General features: G+C 40.3%; 1 protein-coding gene across 5 annotated transcripts in view; it reads right to left on the bottom strand.

Annotated features, from left to right (window-relative positions):
• The window catches only part of LOC306851356 (cell adhesion molecule DSCAML1-like), a gene marked incomplete at both ends in the record, with an annotated part of 131642 nt that overhangs the window by 38005 nt on the left and 72747 nt on the right, over positions 1–20890 (bottom strand). For all 5 annotated transcript variants that reach the window (XM_079387525.1, XM_079387526.1, XM_079387527.1 and 2 more), the window contains 4 exons: positions 1024–1320; positions 2843–3118; positions 4764–5042; positions 5398–5544. In XM_079387525.1, coding sequence (XP_079243651.1) covers positions 1024–1320; positions 2843–3118; positions 4764–5042; positions 5398–5544 — 999 coding nt within the window. The remainder of the gene's footprint in view (positions 1–1023; positions 1321–2842; positions 3119–4763; positions 5043–5397; positions 5545–20890) is intronic.

The following is a 20890-nucleotide window of genomic DNA, read 5'->3' as shown; positions in this document are numbered from 1 at the left end:
ATAGAAAGAAAGGGAGGAAGTGGTGTGTGGCCAAGTATGGTGACCCAAACCCGGAATTTGTGCTCTGCATTTAACCCATCCAAGTGTACACACAGTAGTGAACATACACCCGGAGCAGTGGGCAGCCATTGCTGTGGCGCCTTGGGAGCAGTTGGGGGTTCGGTGCCTTGCTCAAGGGTCTCACCTCAGTTATGGTATTGAGGGTGGAGAGAGTGTTGGTTATTCACTCCCCCACCTGCAATCCCTGCTGGACCTGAGACTTGAACCCACGACCTTCGGGTTACAAGTCCAACTCTCTATCCATTAGGCCACGACTGCCCTGGTGAGCTGTGAGCTGTGGTCAGTCACATTTCACGTTAGTCCACTCTGAAACGATAGTCCACGGTAGTCTCTTCTCTTGTCTCTGCTCCACTTCTCTCCTTTCCTCTACTTTGAATTTTTCCTCACCTTTCTATCCTTCTCTCTTCTTCTTTGAGATTTCACTTTGAGTTTAAAATTTTCTTTATCTCATTTCTACTCTTCTCTACTGTTTCAACTTGTGTTCTGTCCTCTCAGTCTGGTTTCTTAGCTGACGTGTCTTTTTTCTCTTTGGCGTGATGGCGTCTCCCTGCTGCCAGATCTCCACTCTGTCCCAGAACAGCCAGGACACCACACGTGCGCCAGCCAGCCGGCGACATCGAGACAGAGACACCGTGTATGTGTGAAAGAGAGGAACAAAGACTCAGCAGATGGAGAGACAAACAGGAGAAGTGGAAAGATACCGAGAACACAAACAGATGATCTGACAGTGGAAAGAATGAGAAAACGCACAGGTGACAGCACTGTGATGAACAAACAACATAAGACGCTCCACCCACACACATATAACCAACCCACCCCACCCACGCACATACACAATGACACGAGTTGATAGGAAGCAATGATATCTGGACTTGAGATGAGGTGGAGGAGTTCAGGGGTCAAGGGTCAGGGAGGTGGTGGGTTATAACCCTAAACGTCTGAGATTGAAAAGTAGACAGGCACCTCTTACGTTTATGCGCGCTTGGTACTCGGCGCTACCGGCCGAGTTGCGTGCGGCGCAGCGGTACACGCCCCCATCGCGGATCTGGGGGTTGGTAACGTTGACGTGCGAGACAGTGGAGCCGTCGGAGAGCGTGTACTGGCTGGCCCGGTGCGCCGAGTCCCGCGCTACCGGCTCGTCGTCCAGCGTCCAGGTGATGGTGGGGGGTGGAGCGCCTTTGGCCGCGCACATGAGAGAGAAGGGCTCGCCCGGGGCTACTACGCGCTCACTGAAAGATGAGACAATCCGTGGGGTGCCGTCTGACAGGAAAAAGAGAGCGGAATACAGATAGAAGACTTCAGAATGGTGCACTGCTGAAATGTTTATTTCATAAGAACAGCTCAATTTTTCAAGAGGAGTTCAAAAGTGGTAAATTTTATGTCACTAATGTTGTCTTGCCTCTGAATGACACTGTGTCCTAATGAAATATGATGTGGAAAAAGCAAGTAATGTTGAGTGTGGTTGAATGTGATTAATAATAAACAGAATTCTTGAATGTTTTGTCTGAAGTTCATTTAATTGCACAAAATCACAAAAGGCAAGTTAACTTATTCCAGAAGTATACACCTGGGGACCCCTACAAGAGGGTGTTTGAGGGTCCGTGGATAATTTCAGCGAAATAAAAAATAAATGAATAAAACACATAATATGTATTATTACTGTTTTATCCTGATTTCTAAAAATGTCACAAATTAATTGAGCACAATTATTTCATTCTGTTAGTCCTAATTTTTAATAGTCATATATTTTGAAATAATTTTGAAAATTGCTTTGTTGCTGCAAATCACGGTCAGTATGAATACCCATTCTTAATTTTTCATTTCAGTTGCTTGGTTTCTAATAGTTTATGTACAGCATATTAAACGTCAAATATATTCTGTTGTTGCTTTGTGCAGTGTTTCTCATTCATTAAAGGAACAGTTCACCCAAAAATGAAAATTAGCCTATGTTTTACTCACCCTCAAGGCATCCAAGGTGTATATGACTTTCTTTTTTCAGAAGAATCCAATCGGAGTTATATTGTTCTTGCTCTTCCAAGCTTAATAATGGCATGGGTGAGTGTTTTTGTTCAACAGTCCAAAGGTCAAATAGTCGAATAAAGCACACCCATCCATATTAAAACATGCCTCACACGGCTCCGGGGGGTGAATAAAGGCCTCCTGTAGCGAATTGATGCGTTTTTGTAAAAAAAAATATATCCATATTTAAAACTATATAAACAGTTCAGTTTTTCCGCTAACTGTTGTACACGTTTTCACGAGAGACTGCCTTTCTGGCGGATGCTGCCGGACATAGGCATAGCGCATGTGTGTGTGAGTCTCGCGAAAGCAAAGGAAGCAAAGTTTCCTTACTTGAACAAAAGGAAAACCAGTCTCCTCTTGGCTTATATCCGCCGGAATGACTTCTGCCTATGACAGTTAGCCGAAGTGAAAGAAAGCTGTTCATATCGTTTTAAATATGGATATTTTTCTTACAAAAACACATTGATTTGCTACAGGAGGCCTTTGACCCCCCGGAGCGAGTGAGGCACACTTTGATTTGGAGGGATTCATTTTATTTTACTACTTTTGGACTGTTGAACAAAAAGGGCCCATGCCATTATAAAGCTTGGAAGAGCAAGGACAATTTTTTATATAACTGAAAAACTCTTGTAGTGCTTGTGTAGGACACAGTGTAACTTGCTTAAAAGTCATTGTAATCTAAATTTGGAACTTACATTGCAGAGTTAGAATCAGAACCACAACCTTCAGCGCTATCCCATTATCCACTCTTTCCACTCACCCTCAAGCAGTATAATGGAGAAGTCCTGTGCGGTCTGACCCTTGCGGGTGGCGAAGCACTGATATGCCCCTGAGTGTCTTTTTTGGGCTGCCGTGATGAACAGAGTCTCGTTGTGGGCTCCCTGGATGGAGAAGTGCTGGTCAGGCACGATGGGTTCTGTGTTGCGAAACCAGGAGACTGTGAAGTGGGGCGAGCCCTGAACGGCACAGGACAGAATCACTGTGCTGCTGATGCCTGTTTTCAGGTTCTTGGGGGATAATGTAACTCTCAGAGGCTCTGTGGAGAAAGAAAAAGTCAGAGTGAAAGAGTGAAAAATATCATTTGAGTCTGAGGGTAAAGTTTTGTCTAAAAATTGTAATTATGGTGTCTAGATAGATAGATAGATAGATAGATAGATAGATAGATAGATAGATAGATAGATAGATAGATAGATAGAGAAAATGTCAGTGAGCAATAAGGCAGCTGGTGTTATGTGCTGGCAGCCTCTGTGTGTGATGATGTGTCTGTCTGGGTATGTATGTGTGTGTGCCCTCCTCCCCTCCTGTTCTGTCAGAATCTGTGTGAGCACACCGGTGTGATGTGCCCACCGGCTAAACGTCCAAATGTCCACCCCACCTCCCCTTCCTCTATCCCCCTCTTCCTGGTCTAAGATCCCTCCCCAAGCCTGCTTGAAAACACACACACATTTCTGGTGGAACAGGGGTCAGACTGGAGAGGCCAGAACAGTCTTCCTGTCTTCTCATATTATTTTCTCTGCAAGTCAACAAGAAGGTGGCAGAGGCCGACCAGTGTGCCAGCATCTCTTAAACCCAAATGTGCTTCTTGCTTACTCACTCCCTGGTATACTCCATTTGATATCTCCAACATGACCTGGACACTCTCCTTTGGATGAAAAGGTATGGATATTCCAGGACTTTGTAAGAGAAAGACTAACCATTCCCTCCATCCCTTCATTCCCCCCATAACCCAGATCCACTGGTCTCAAGGTTTTAATTCTTGGGTCAACCTTTCTACAGTACTATGAACGGTGGGTACTCCCATAGGACAAGCCAAAATCCTGGGGCAAATGTCCTCATCCCTGTTCAGGAACAACAACCATCCTGCAGAGCTTAGTTCCAACTCCAATAAACCTGAGCCAGGTAATCAATTCCCTTGGGTTTAGTTGAAAATTGCATGTAGGTTATGTAGGTTCATTGGAAGCAAGGTTAGAACTAAACCTAGGAAGGTTGATCTCTTGGAACGAGGATTAGGACACCTGCCATTAGTTTTTGGTTTCTGCTTTGGGGAATAGACTAGGTGGCCATGACTTTGAAGTTGGACATGTTCCTGGACCTTTTGTTAGTTCTGTAAGAACATAAAAGTCAAATAAATATAGTTATAATCCTACTTTTACTATAGGTTGAAAAGAAAGAAGCTCCAGAAAGAAGTTGAAAGCTCCAACCAGCTCTTTTCCCATACATAACTTAAGTACTGTTTAATAGTTGTTCCTGCACAATGATGTTGATCCAGGAATATGTCCTACTTAATGAGGTGAAATGGGTCATAAGATTCTGCCAAGTAGGAAATGTCCCTAGATATTTAGTTGGTTCTGAAAGAAGATTCCAAGTAGCGAGCACAATCCTTACTCAGATATCAGGCTCATAAGAGTGATGTTTAAGGTCCAATCACAGCCCTGTATGCCTAACCTTAAAATACAAGTTGAAAGGAATGTGGGACCTACAAGGACGTTGATCAAAGAATATATCTTGCTTGAATCTATGGCAAGGTGAAGATAAGTTAAGGATCTTTTGAAAAGCTTGTCTTTTACCCTCACCAGCAGTTTACTGGTGACATCTTTCAACATTTACTCCTGTCCTATCACCAGTCCTTTTTCTTGTACCTCCCCTCTTTCCCTTTTGCCCTTTATTTCTTTTCTCCTCACCGATGACATTAAGGTGTCCTGTGACCTCTTTGGAGCCGAAGCTGTTGGTGACTTCACAGATGTAGTTTCCAGAGTCTTCCAGACGGAGGTCGCTGATTGTGAGCCCAGTTAGTCGCCGTGTCCAGCGGGAGTCAGCAGGAAGTGGCCTCCCATCTTTCAACCAGCGGATGGTGGGGTTGGGGTAACCAGAGGCGATGCAGGGCAACTCTATGCTTCGCCCCACTTGTACTTCTCCTGACTGGAAACTGTCCATCACAGAGGGCGGGGTTTCAGTGGGGTCTAAGGACAGAGAGAAAATTCTTTAAAAAAAGACCAAGCAATTCTTGCCAATTAATGTATTGTCATTTACATACATAAGCCTTAAAGCTACAGTAGCAAAACTGCCCAATTAATGTTCAGATAAGTGGAAGAAAATGCAGAAAATGAAGAAAAAATTCTGTAAGAACCATTGACTAACATCATAAGTAGAAAAATATATATACAATTAAAACGCAGGGCACACTCTCTTTAAAAATGGATGACATAAATCTCAATGCAAATCCAATTATGAGAATATTCTTGGTGCATTAGGATTGACAAATATGACAAAGATGTGTCAACTGCCCAGCAAACCGATATAAACCGACACACTCACCCAGCACAGAGAGACGAGCCCCATTGCTCTGCCTGGTTTCTCCGCTGTACTTGTGCTTGGTGATGCAGCGGTAGGTCGAGAGGGCATCTTCTTTCTGAACGTCAGATATGTAGAGAGCCCCATATGACGTCAGGAAAAACCTATTACCTGAAGAAAGAGGAGAAGAGGTGATATATGCACATGTATTTCAGTGGCCGACAAAAAGACGATTTTCAAAAGTCCATTTAATACCAACTTCATATGCAACTCTTCAACCACAGATCAGATATTCAATTCAGTCACATAGTCCATCATTGGACTTTTTCAAAAATGCAAAAGTTATAGCTGGTAAAGAAAGGACATACTCTGTCCTTTTTTTTGCTTGTCCACTGAATTATAAATCATTCAGAAATGTGTTTATAGTCACCACATTCAAAAACTAACAGATTTGTGAAGGCTACAGCAAGTAATCCATTACAAAGTAAGAAAGAGAGAGTGTTTTAATATTTGATGTGTATGTTATTGTAACAGTATATTACTGTCACGGTCACTTCACATCAACGAGGCCTCACTCTGATTTATCTGTACTTTCATGAAGGCCGTATTTTACAATGTAGCACTCGCCCAGGAGCCAGAAGTAAGTGTCCTTATTATTCAGTTAAGTACATTTTAGCTGTGAATGTTTCTGACACACATACAAAAAAACTTTTAAAAGTTCACAAATAAGATGTTTGATGTGTTGATTGTGTGTTTTTGTTTTCATGTTTAGAACACACTATTTGAATCTGAACGATGAGATCAGTTTCTACATTGTTTCTCCTAGGGGGCAAAATGTCTTCTCAGGTTTTTGTCCTGAGAAACACCATCAGAAACATATAAGATGAAGTTGATACTTAATTGAAACAACTGAGATGTCTCCTGAGCTATAAAAGAGTAACCTCAAAGCAATAAAATGTTCCTTTGGGATGACTTAGGTGTGTGTAGAGTGTAAAAGCAGAGTGTGTGTGTGTTCTGCTAAACTGCACATCACTGGACACAATAACAACAGCAAAGTATGTTAGTGTGTGAGAACAGTCAATCAGTCCCTGTGTGTGTGTGTCCTAGTTTCTCCAGGCAGGCAGGGCATGTGGATTGGGCCAAGAGCACCGTTATGAGAAAACTAACTGAACTGGAAATATAAATACTCACAAAACACACTCTGTCTGACGCAAACACAGATATAAACACATTTTAAGAACAAACCTTCAGCTATAGGCCAACATCTGGAGTCATATTCACACTGTGACTCATTAAAAACGTGAAGATGTCTTTATATATTTGTGCTGAGGTATCATTAGTTGACTGCCATGTGTCTTGTTTATCCCTGTATATTAGGACACACTTGTGCATTCAAAACTCACTCAACAAGACACAACGTTCCTATAGAAAGCAGGATTACCCTGTGGAAAGAAAGTGTGTGTGTGTGTGAAGGATGGCGATCGATGGGTTTTATGGCTCGAGAGCTTCATCCAACGCAGATTTATGAAAGCGGAGAGGACAGGCTTGACTCGGCAGCCCACACACACACTCCATCACTATAACAAGCAGCTCACTCACACACACACACACACACACACACACACACACACACACACAGATAGTAGCTACAGACAAACAAAGACAATGGCTGGAAACAAAGATAAATTCAGCGTGCGTCTGTGTGAATGTCATGGCCATGTGATAAGACAATGAAATGAAGTATGTGTGCACAGCATTGCCTGTATGTGTATGGATGCATGATTATTTGCGTCACAAAAATATATTGCTGAATGAATATTCGTACGACAGCTAAGCATGAGCACACGTGTGTATAAGTGTGTGTGTGTATAGACGTAACACAGTGTCTGTGTGGGTATTGTTGTCATGCTGAGTGCTAGGCCCGGCAAACTGTAATTTAAGAGTCGGCCCTCGCGCTTCAACCTGCATATTAAGCCTTACAGGATAATATGCACTTGGTGACTTTAACCCCATACAACATCAGCGCAACGCTGTCACAACATTTCACCCGGAGCGAGAGACCAGGGAGGGAGGGCGAGCGAGCAAAAGAGAGGTAGTCAGTGAGTAGTTTTGGTTTAATCGCAATCACTTGGATCTCTCTCATTGTGAAGACTGGTAAATTAAATATCAGCAGCCAGGGACACAAGGTCTGTCTTTCTCTCACTCTTTTTCATTTTCACTCTGCCTTATTTATTTTCTTAGCTGTAAAATTGTTGCACAAATGAAGTGAAATATTAAACTGATAACAATTCGGTTACCATTTCCTCATGTTGTTCCAAATCAATTTATTCTGAGGAACACAAAAGAAGACATTTTGCATAATGTTCACACTGTCCTTTTCTCTAATCTAAATAAGTAAATCAAAGTGAAATTATAGCTTTGTGTGAAGAGCAGTCAAACAATTTGTCTACATTTTACATTTTGACTTATACAACTAAAATGAGGAGGAGGAATGGCATAGGGAAATGTTGTAAGTCATATTCAAACCCACACTGTCCATATGAACACCACAGTCAAACGCACTGCTAAGCCATGGTTCCGATATCTTAAAAGTCATTTATTTGGTTATTACCTTGCTTCTCAGAACAGAGCACATACCTGTCTGTGTGTGACTGTACATAAGACTCGCATTTGACTTCACAGAAGAAGTGACCCACTGGGTGTACAGGTTTAAAAATGGAGATTGATGGATTAAAAGAGAGGCAGACAGAGCTATGCACATATTAGTCCCAGGTCTCCTTGCGATCAGTTCTGTTTGGGAGTGTAGATCAATTCTTGTCTAGTCTTCCTTCGCCTTGAGGTGTGTGTATGTGTGTGTGTGCATGGAGGATTAAAGAGGGGCATGTAAGGTCTGTCTAAAACAAGGGCTTGAGTGTACCACACACATACACGGTTCTGTGGTAGTGCTAGAGTGTGTAGCGTGGGCAGCCTGGGGCATCATGTCAGACCGATGGAAGAAAAAAAAATATGGAGTTGGATTTATGTGTGGAGCATGGCAACCTTCCAGTTACATCTCACTCTACACAGACTCCCAAAGGCCAGAGAACCACACTCACACACACATAAAGAGAAAAGAGGTTTGTATACATGTTCGAGAATGTGTTTTGTTACGGGATGTCAGGAGGGCAGGCAAACTCTCTCACTCTCTCAGCACAGGACTGTGTGAGTGCAAAATGTGGTCTAAATATATTACCCCACCGGAAGTAAAGCCGCCATTTTCCTGCCATCATTTTCAAGGTAAAAAAAAAAACAGAATAATAGAGGATACGAATAGTAATGTGAAACACACAACAGTGTGGAAAATAGAACAACAACAAAAAGAAAATCGGAACATGCAGATGCCAGGAGACTCTGAGGAAGGGGCGGAGAATGACAGAATGACAACAGAAGGGAAAAGAGGAAGAAGACGCTCACGAGATGAGAGAAGAGAAATACCGAAATATCACAAATAAAATAAGAGAAAGAGACAGTTGGAAGGAGAATGCGTGATGACAGAACGATAGACACATGAAGATGGAGGGAGAGAGAAACAAAAAGAGAGGGGTGTGGGTTGAAGCTGTTGTTGAATTTGCTCTAGGAGCTCCCATGCAAATGATGGCGCCGCTGCAATGCTAACGAGGACCGGGTTTCAAACTGTTCGGCCCATTACTTATTAATGCTCTGCGTCTCTTCCCCCTCCCTCTTTCCCTCTCTCGCTCCACTTTTCCCTCTCTCTCTTGCTGTTGCTAGGGCCCCTGCGCTCACGTGACGTGGGTTAGGGGGCGCTGCGGTGGCATGTGCAAAAAACGGAGCGAGAGAAAGAGGGAGGGATGATGGGAAGGCTGGCGAGGAGGGGTGTAAACGGAGGGGATGCTAATGCTCGTTTGTTCGTTAAGCCACAAACGGGCTACCAGGGCACGCGCCGAAAGCCTGGCACACGGAGAGACAGGCCAGCCGGTGCTCTGATTGGCTGCGGGTGGGACTCAACGTCTTGTCGATACAGAATACGGTTAACGAAGGAGAGCTGACAAAAATCAAGAGAGCTAAGAGAGCGAGAGGGATCAAAGATAAAAACAATGTCACAAAGTGAAGGAAGACACTTGGTGATGGGACAGAGAAGGAGAGATGAAGCGAAAAAGGCTCTATTGTCGACTCAATTTTTTTTTTTCACTGAAACAGTCATGCTCAAACACACACTGCACTGCTGGTTTTGTAAGAAAGCCTCAACCGAATCTTCCTTGATGCAATATGGCATATCCAGAGATGACTCTAGAGTTCCCACTCACCTGGCCTTGTCTTATAACAAATCACCCTTTACACACGAGATAGGCCCTTATGCTGGATGCATGAGGTATAATTCTTTGAGAAAAATGTCTAGATCAGTTATAAAATGAACTGGATATAACATCTGACAGTTCTAGACCTTGACTGGTCAAACACCTTTGATGTGAAACACTTGCTTATCACCTTCTGTGTACAGTGTGACTGCACTGCACTCTTACACCATGTCTACACCATCTATTTTTGACATACTCTTGTGCTACTTCCAACAACAGTACAAATGGATTTGGAATTTTTGTTTGACATTCAGTATAGACAGTCTCAAAATGACACCCCAGTGTAGACAAGGTGTTAGTGGCCAACTATTAAGCTTAGTCTGCATGTCAGGAACTACTGTATCTTCCTGTTGAAGGACGGCACTAAATTAATTTTTTCAATATAAATTTCTGCCCTTAATTGTTTGTGTTGTAATCATTTAAGTTACGTAATAAGGCACTGGAGTTGTGCTACATTGTGAATATAGTCATGCCTGAAGAGGTTGCAGAAGCTCCCCTGTATGTCATGCCTAACAATGCCCTTTAGCTCGGACTATATTCACATATAGTGTTCTCTCTTGTACTTTACTGAAACAGAGAGTTTGCAGGTACATTTGAGGAAGGAAGCAGATTTCTTTAACCAATGCACCACACATATCTTGTGCCTTTCCCTGCATCTACCTCTTCTCTCCACTTCCCTGCTGTCACTCTTTACTTCCCACCCACTCTTGTCCAACTTCAGCCTGTGTTCTCTAGTTGTGCTGTTCTTTAGCTCCTGCTGTTCTCCTCGTCTCCATACTCCAACCTTCCAACTCACTGTTCTTGAGAACCCGAGTCACATATGAGTGGGTGAACTCTGCGGACACGTTCTCACAGTAACAGAATACGGATGTTACTCCTGTATTTGATTTGTTAATACAGTTGCATTCACACGCAGATTGGTTATTTACATACATTTTCAAGAGTCACAGTTTTATTTTTGGTGAGCCCCTGCTGTGTTAGTGTGAGCAGAGTGGACAACTAATTATCTGTCATGTCATTTAGTGTGAGAGAGCCACTTGGTGGACACACACGTCTCGTACTGTATGTGTTGCATGCTTTTATGTTTGGTTTTGGATATAGGGGCTGAGTCATCTGAAGGTTTTAGATCAAATGGGGAAAACTCAGTTCCTGGAGGACCACAACACCGTTCCAACATACATACCTATAGTTTTCAATTAACCCTTAAGGACTTGAGTAGATGCGTTAGGTGTGTTTAATCAGGGTTGAAGCTAAACTCTGTAGGGTTGTGGCCCTCTGAAAACTAAGTTTTGGACCCCTGTTTTAGATCCAGTCACTATCTTCCACCAAAGCTTCACCCATCAGTTTTGAGGTCTGCACTTGACTCAAATACTCCTCACTAATTCAGGTATAAAAGCTGCTGTTGGTTAATTAAGATTTTATGGACGGTCTCTTGTCTCAATTGGACTCTTCTTGTGTCATCTGTGATAAGACTTTCCAGTTTTATAGATGCCAGCTTATTTGATATTACTTTAGTCACTGTCATAGGTTAAAAGTGATTGACATACACAGAATACAAGCTTGACTTGCATGTTCATATAGATAGCGTTAGAGTTGCTATTCTTAGATGCTGTGTGAACAGGACATCTTAATTCTCACATCTTTAAGTAAAAGCTGTTGGCCTTCCCAAAAACTTACAGTGTGAACATAGCCTCACTTTCGAAAACTCTTTCCTTCTATTTAACCTTCTAGGCGTCTGAAGATGTCCTACATTACTTGTCCTGGGTGGGTCTATGCAAGTCCATGTGAGGGGCCAGGGGCAAAATCAAGATTCATTCTTTGAAAATCAGACATGTAAGGCCACAAAAGGCTAATAAAATGTCTGTGATAATTTTAGGGCTGCTGATTTGGATAGTGACCAAAGTGGAGGATGCCCTGTAACATTAAAAAACACTTGTCCTGATTTAATGTGAAACACAACGAAGCCTAACTAGATTACATAAAACTAAGACAGAATTTTGAATTTGCTTTCTGAGAATTAGAAAGGTCAAATAAAGAGCCAGCTGTCCCCCATATAATCCACGCATGCATGTTAGTATTCATCCGAGTTCCTACTCCGTCCTGGTTCTTCCTAATGACAGGACACGGGGGGCAGGCATAAAACATTGCTAAGTGTGGAGAGTTCAACTATAAACATGTGTTCCCCAGGCCACAACATGTGTGTGAGAGTGTGTACGTGTGTATGTACGATCAAAATTCTGCCATCATTGCATCGCCAAGGTCAGAGCAGAGTCACCCTGATAAACTTAATTTGCTTTTGATACCAATGTTGTTCACACATACATAATTATACATTCATACACATATACACCGCCACAAAAAGTGTGTAAATAACTGTGTAGGAGTGGGGTCACACTATCTAATTGCCTTTTGGTGACTCACATACATCGATGTAACCTACAAATCTGTCTTCAGCCTGATTCATGAGCCATAAACCCACTTTGGCTGGAAACAGGAGATGGTCAGGTTAAGGATATAGAGATGAACCAGATGAGTAGAGAGTGTTTATATAGTATTAGAACATGTCAGAACCACGGACAGCGACAATTCTCCACAGGGCTGCTCTAGTTCAGCACCTTGGACAGACACAGACAGTGCAGCTGTCCACAACACAGTCTCTTTTACATAGAAACAATGGAACAGAGGTATATCGCCACTAAAACATAACACCTCACAAATCCTAACCTCACTATGCCACATCATGTTACACCAGGTCATGGAGATGCCCAAAAGTTTGCCGTGTATATTAAATTAAATAGTAATGTGACATATGGTACATGGTCGCAAAACTCAACCCAGCAACAGTAACACAAACACTAATATACTGCAGAGGACAAAAACAACAACCTGCTTAGCCATACAGGAAGATCTATCTATCTATCTATCTATCTATCTATCTATCTATCTATCTATCTATCTATCTATCTATCTATCTATCTATCTATCTATCTATCTATCTATCTATCTATCTATCTGTCTATCTGTCTGTCTCCCACTCTTTTCACTCTATTCTCTCTCTCTCTCTCTCTCTCTCTCTCTCTCTCTTTCTCTCTCTCTCTCACACACACACACACACACATCTGCAAACACACACTTACTACATTTCAGTGTAGCCACAACACACAATTAATTAACATTTGCCCACAGTATGGCGTGTGTGTGTCGAGGAAGTAATTAAGATTGAACTGTAATAAAACACCCATCCTCCTAAATCTTAAGGCCTCATTGAATGCTGTATTAACTGAACTATCTGACTGGGGCATGAATGGGAATGAACAGAGCTCCAGCTGAACCAATACCACCCTCTCCCTCACTCTTTTCTGCTGCACCTCTCACTACCACCCTCATTTCTTTTCTTCTCCTTTCTCTTCGTCGCAAAAGAATTACTCAGCGGCTGACAATAGGACATCTACACTCTCCGACAATAGCCACTCATTCCTTCATTGCCCCCCCTTCCCTATCTACGCTTATGAATGATACCTCTCCTTCATTTCAGCTCTATTCACATTCAAAGCAGAGAGGAAACGGGCAGCCTGAAGTGTCTTGTAATAATAGAAGCATATTTTGATAAAAGACGCCTGACACCTCGCAGGCTCTCAATGACAATGTAAACGTTATGTCTGAGATGCTGATGTGAGGTGGGAAGGATGTTTGTCACATCTGAAGGTCGGCTCATGTAGCTATTACCGGTCTCCACCCCTCTATGAGGATGGAGGTCGCCACTTTGTAGGGTTCCAAGAGGACCACCTTACTGCTCAGGAGACATCTTAAATGGAAAGTAAACCCAAAAATGAAATTTTGTCATCATTTACTCACCCTTATGTCAATTCCAAACCTGTACAACTTTTCTTCTTCTGTGGAACAAGTTTTTCAGCATAAAAATAAAAAGACAGTTTTAATTTTTAGGTGAACTCTCCATTTTAGTTTCAAATTTTGTATTTTTTTTTTCTTATTCACTGGTGAAATTTTGGTCTTCTCTTACTTTCCCCTTCTTCCAAACCCTCCTCATTTCACACACTCTTCCACCCCTTGACCTTTCACATTACTTATTTTCCACCACCTTTCCTACATTCCCTTCTTTCTATGTTTCTCTCTCTTTCTCTCTCTCTGTGCAGTGGTTGGAGGAGAGTGGGTTTGTGGAGGACTAATATGCTCATTAAAAAGGCATGCTTCACCGTCAAATGCCAGCTGCCGCTCTTTTCCCTCCTCCTTCTATCCCTCTCCCTGTTTGTTACAGTGGGAAATTGTGATGCCCATGTTCAACCTCAGCTGCTGCTTATGTCTGAACAAAAAAAGGTATATTCACAAGTAAGTATATATACAAGACAGACAACTGTCTATCTATCTATCTATCTATCTATCTATCTATCTATCTATCTATCTATCTATCTATCTATCTATCTATCTATCTATCTATCTATCTATCTATCTATCTATCTATCTATCTATCTATCTATCACAGGTTGTTTCTCTAGAAACAACCTGAGGCCAATAACATTCTTCTTCAGCATATTACACTTTTTTCACTTTCTCCTCTCATTTCCATTCTCTATGTCTTTTTTCCCTAGTCTTTTGGCACCTACTTCCTCCACTTGTGTTCTTCCTGTTAAGGCCTCTCTTGTTCTCCTTCCCCTTCCCTCTCGCTCTTTTCTTTCACATTGCACCCCTTGAATATTTATGCCCATTCTAATTAGGCTTCTGAGTGTGGGAGAGGCTTTAACCAGTATTGGCAGGAAGAGGGAGAAGGAGAAAGGAAAGAATGGAACTGAAAGGTATATACAAGTAAATACATATATATATATATATATATATATATATATATATATATATATATATATATATATGGTTAGAATCAGAATCAGAATCAGAATCAGAAAGAGCTTTATTGCCAAGTGTGTTTGCACACACAAGGAATTTGTCTTGGTGTTAGGAGCTTCCAGTACAGAAAGTACAGAAAGTAGAGAGTCGGACTCGTGATCCAAAGGTTGCGGGTTCGAGTCTCGGGACGGCAGGGATTGTAGGTGGGGGGAGTGAATGTCCAGCGCCCTCTCCACCCTCAATACCACGACTGAGGTGCCCTTGAGCAAGGCACCGAACCCCCAACTGCTCCCCGGGCGCCGCAGCATAAATGGCTGCCCACTGCTCCGGGTGTGTGTTCACGGTGTGTGTGTGTTCACTGCTGTGTATGTGCACGTTGGATGGGTTAAATGCAGAGCATGAATTCCGAGTATGGGTCATCATAGGTAGCCGTATGTCACTTCACTTTCACTTTCACTTTTAACAACTTTCAGATTTTTATTTTTCTATAAATTTTTTTTTGATTGAACAAAGTTTGGGTTTGGATGGGATCTCTGCTGAAACTAGATGAAGTTCTGGTGGGGTTCTTTTTTTCTTTCCTTTTTTGTTCTACACTTTTCCTTTGGCTCTCCATTTAATCTCATTGCTATCTTGGAGAAACCATCGAGATGTTAAAAATACCTTGTGTAATTCGACTTCCATGCTGTTGTGTCTTCATACATAAAATTATACGTCTTCATACGTAAAAGTGGCTGACAACATCAAAACACATTTTCAGTCCTTTTGTGAGTCCCGTCGTTGAATAATTAAGGCTCATTGATAATTGATATGGACACAGGCCTTAAGAAGCAGAAAAGAGGAATCCATATCTAATGCACATCACCAAAGAGAAATAACACCACCAAACATGAGCAGATTATCTACAGTCTGGAGGAAAAAAAAACAACCAACCAGGATTTGATTTGATTTGATGAATCTGTGTTTGCTGCTAAAAAAATCTTACCAGCAAATCAATTATTGATAAACTAACCAGGCCTGTTGAACTAAAGACAAGATGAATCTGTACAGTGCATGCATGTAACAGACAGTGATTGATGTAGGAATGGTTGGTGAGATTGACTTAAATCTGTAGGATGAATGTGCAGAATACAAGACACAAACACACACACATATACACACATACACACTGGCCATTCCCACACAAATCAATACAGAGTCTCGCCAAGGAAAGTTTGGCCTGGCTGACTCCTACACTGAGGCAACGGAGCCAAAACATCACTCACAGAGAACTGCACTACTTCTTCCGTAAGTTTAATTGTTCTTATGATTAAGTATGCCAGTTTTTTTTCTTTTCATTTAAGATTTAAAAGCTAAGATTAGCTTTTTTTGAACTGAGTCAAACTTCTAAACAGCCTTACGATTGCACTTTTGCATTCTTTTTCACTTTTGCATTCACAAGTGCATTCTTCCACAAACATTGGCACAAAAACCATTCAGACACTCAAGTTGCATTTTAAAATGTGTTAAATTGCATTAGAAATAAAAAACAAATGACATCTGCAAAATATAAGAAACCTTTTCTGAACTTGTCACAGGACTTGCAATGGATATATGCTGTAAGTTATTTCACCTTAATTTGACAAACCTCTCCTGGCAGAGTAACCAAACTTTTAATTCTTGATATTAACAATAAAAATGTTCCACAAAGTTTGAGAATCAGAATGTGTCCAAGATTTTTTTTTTTTCAAAATTTTGACTAGCTAGTTAGTTGAAAAATGAAAATGTTGCTTTCTTTGCTATTTTGAATCTAATGCAGTGACTTTCATACATATTTGTTTCCTGCACTTTTTTAATCAATCTATATTTTTTAAAGAATTCTGTAGTTGATGGATTTTATAACATTTAATTTACATTCAGAGACATTAATTAGTAAATAATTTAGACTGGTTTGTGAATAATTTCTACTGACCCACTGAAAATAAACGACTTACAGGAACAATTTGTTTGCAAATCGGACATTGTGTGCTATGGCTTAGTTTTACTGTATGCAAGATCCACATATATTTGATTTTTAAAGCAAAACATGCTAGAAAAAGACCATTAAAGCGACACTACAAACATGTCTATGAATTTATTAATTACCATGGCTTTTCAGGCTGAAAATCACAACTTTAAAATTCCCAACTATTTCCAGGTTATTCATGAGCATTGGCAAACTGGTCACAAGTATGCTACTTTTGGGCCCACTGTATCAAAAAAGAACAACAGAAAATAATAAAACAATGATAAAGGCTGGGAATGTGTGAGGTACTGTGCAGACAGATGTTGCAGTGTGACACTTGGTGTCCCCTCATCTAAGGCCCAGGGGCCAAGAGACTGCACATGACAGAGAGAGAAAGAGCCTGACTGTGTGTGTGTGTGTGTGTGTGAGAGAGAGAGAGAGAGAAAGAGAGAGAGAGAATCCTGTCTGCATCACTGTCTCTTCTGCATCAGTGCCTAATGCTCTGCCCCAATTTAACCAATGCCACTATAATCAGTAAACAGCATACAACACAGGGGGAGGGGATGAAGAGAAAACAAGAAAGATAAAGAAAGAATGATAGAATTAAAATATGAAAGAACGGTGAGCTATAAATCATAACTTTACCTTTACTTCATAACTACTTTAATGTGAAGAAGAGTAGCTCTAGTCATCGACTCAAGGGGAATTATCTTAAATGTTTGGTTGTTTGTTTTTTTAAATCAGATGGATTATCTTATTAAAGAAGACTAATGCATACTTTGAACCTCACACCCAAACATATACTGTGCTTTATATATTTAAACTAATCCTATAGCGATATCTGATTCATGAATCAAGTCAGATCTTTTAAATGAGTCTTGGTGAAATTTTTTTGGTGAAATCATTGTTAATGTCCAGTCGTATTCGTTCGCCATTTGGCTACAGTTTCTCTGAAAGAAAAAGCAACAGAAGATTATGTTCACAGAGAAAGATGAAGAATGAAGTCATGCAGGAAATAAATAAAGTCACTCTACAGCTATATTTAGCCTGATGCAAAGGTAAACAAGGTTGTGAGGGATCTTTTTTATTTCAGAGCTTTCCTTATTATTTATTTCATTGTGCGCAGTTGATTAAAATGTATAAAATGTAAGGTTTCTTGATCTGTTTACCAGTAAGATTTACAGTTTTCAACTAGATGTAGTGTACACTACTTTTTAAAACAATCATGTCACAGTTTACAAAAAAAAAAAAAAAGTTCAACATTGATAATACTAGGAAATGTTTCTTGAGCAGCAAATCAGTATATTTCTGATATTTCTCAAATTTCTATTTCTGATTTCTGAAGGATCATGTGACACCAGAGTCTGGAACAATTCAGCTTTGACATCAAAGGAATATATTACATCTATTAGAAAACAGATATTTATTAGAAAACCTGAATACTAGGCCAATATACAAATTAACATGAATCTGGTAGTCAGGAACAGAGGGATACAGAGATTTGAGGAGGGGAGATGGAGGAGTGAAAATAGGGGAACGAGATGAGATGAGGAAAATGTGATGGGGGAGGGAAAAAAGGGTGACTTTATAATTTATGAGCCATCCACCATGTGCCTGGTGACATCTGCTATGGCACAGCTAATGTGTGTCCTCCATCGCTTCTACTGGGATGCAAACATACTCACACACACACACACACACACACACACACACACACACACACACACTTTTAAATACCCTACAAATACGAAAATCACTTGCTCTACAAGAAGCTGCAAACATAGCATTCAAAATGCATAGACTATCCATTTAAACATCAGTTCATGTGCACCACAGCAAACACATCACCATCACAGAACAGCTAAATGTATTCACTTGAGTAGAACAATGCCATTGGAAAACATGCAGCTGTATTGTTTCCAGTGGTGTATAGATGTGTTTTGATATTCAGAAAAAAAAAAAAAAAAAAAAAAACGGACCTGAATTCATGAGCGAAAAATATCTATTAAAATACATTGGCAATAAAAAGTATTTGAATCCCTTGGAATCGGTTGGTTTTCTTTACATTTTATAACCAATTAATTTAGAAAACCAGCCAGTTCCAATGGGTTCACATACTTTTTCTTGGCACTGTAGATATTTATCAACACACACACACAAACACAAACACACACACACACACACACACACACACACACACACTAACAGTGCAATTCGCATTCCTTTAACTCAAAAAATTTTTAAAAAGTTAATTCAACTCAACATATATTTGTGATGTAAACTCAAAAGCTAATTAGGTTAAGTGGAATTCAATCTAAATAAATTACTATACATTATTTTGATCTATTATTACTATACAGTCTGGTTCACCCCTAAACCTAACCATCAGCGGATCATAAGCAGATCGTACCAAAAAGCACAAATGAGATTGTATGAATTCATACAAAATTAGTGACCGATACACCAAAATCTATAATAGTTAAGAATTGCCGTAAATGTTGTGTGATCCTTGATCCTTCCAATTGCAAACCGACAGTGGATTGTGAGCAGATTGCACAAAAACACACAAATGAAACTGTATGAATCCATAAAATTAGGGACCAATTTGTGACATAAAACATATAATAGTTACATACTGCCATGAGAGCTTCATGTTTCTTCTGCCTTCTGTCTTTATTTATTTATTGTTATGATTGTGCAAAACTAATTATATTCACAATTTTGAGAACTAAAGTTGAGTCACATAAAACTGGTGTTAGTTGTATCTGTTAAGCAGGTGAAGGTCCATCCCTAAACCTAACCATCGATTGGTCGTAAGCAGATCGTTCGAAAACAAAAAAATGAGATTGTACAAATACATACAAATTTAGTGACCAATTTGCCAAAATGTAAAATAGTTATGAATTGCTATGAGAGTGTCTTGGTTTCTTTTTTCCTTCTGTTTGAACTTTTTTTTTTCCCTGCTCATTGAAAAACTGCAACTCTATCCACAATTTCGAAAACAGAAGTTGAGTTGAGTTTAAAAAAAGGTGTTAGTTGTGTCTGTTAAGCAGGTGAGAATCATCCCTAAATCGAACCATGAATGTATTGTAATTAGATTGTATGAAAACAAATAAGATTGTACAAATACATACAAATTTAGTGACTAATTCGCCAAAACGTAAAATAGTTGCATTGCCATGAAAGTTTCTTGGTCTTTCTGCTTTATGTTTGAACTTTTTTTCCTGCTGAGATTGTGAAAAATGTTTATCAAATCCACAATTTCTAGAACAGAAGTTGCGTTGCGACAAAAACAGTCTTAGCTGTGTCTGTTAAGCAGGGAATTGTTAAACAGTTTGTACGAAAACACAAATAAGATTGCACAAATTCATACAATTTAGCAACCAATTTGCCAGAATGGAAAATAGTTACGGATTTCCATGGATTTCACACAATTTTGAGAACAGAAGTTGAGTTGCGATGAGCACAGTGATAGTTGTGTCTGTTAAGCAGCTGAGTTGAGTGTTGATGGTTTGCATGTGAGCCCCTTTTAAGCGAACACGGCCTGTCTGATGATGCGTTTCTCTGGCAACACCACGTCGCATAACAGCCCTAATCAAAAATCCTTTCAGAACTGGAGGCCATTCTCCTTTTTATGCACTGATTACAACATTTCTGCCTTAGCAGGTGAGAGCTGTGAATAGGCATAAATTAGAGGAAACCTAACTATAACAACGAGTGTAGTGTAACACATCTTTCTTGATCATTGTACTGTCAGAACTCAGGCAAGTAAAGTCATAGTATCGTTATCAGATTTTTCTTACAGAGTTTTGTTGTTGTTTCAGAGGCAGACTGAAGACAGAACCGGGATGGTTAACTATGAGGTCTGTTGTGAGACGCTGGTGTGAGACAAGCTAAAATGGAATCCGTGATACGGCATATGCTTGAACTAAAAGACTGTGATTTTGTCAAGTAGAATGTGTTTCTGAATCAACGTCAACCAATCAGACATTATAGGGAGTGATATTAATAGCCTTTAAGGCTGGGGTTTGGACTTGGTCTTAACCTCATTCACACCAACATTTCAAGCACCTAAACTGTTTTAGCTGAAAACCTTTCAGTTTTTCAGATCAACTCAGATCTAATAGCATTTGATCCAGATTTAATCATAAAATAAATTCCTGCTGATTATATCTTCATCAGAAATCCAAAATCTCTCCACCAACGATCTGACTGGTAAAAAAACAATTCAAAGCATATAATTGCAAATTAGGCATGCACTTGAAGTGACATAATTACAATTCTTTGTAATACTATGCATATATTAATTTGCATTTTTCCTAGA

Source organism: Barbus barbus, assembly GCF_936440315.1.
Source record: "Barbus barbus genome assembly, chromosome: 31".
In the NCBI taxonomy this organism is placed as follows: Eukaryota; Metazoa; Chordata; class Actinopteri; order Cypriniformes; family Cyprinidae; genus Barbus; species Barbus barbus.
The sequence above is the reverse complement of the archived record's forward strand: the minus strand, read 5'-3'. Positions and strand labels throughout refer to the sequence as shown.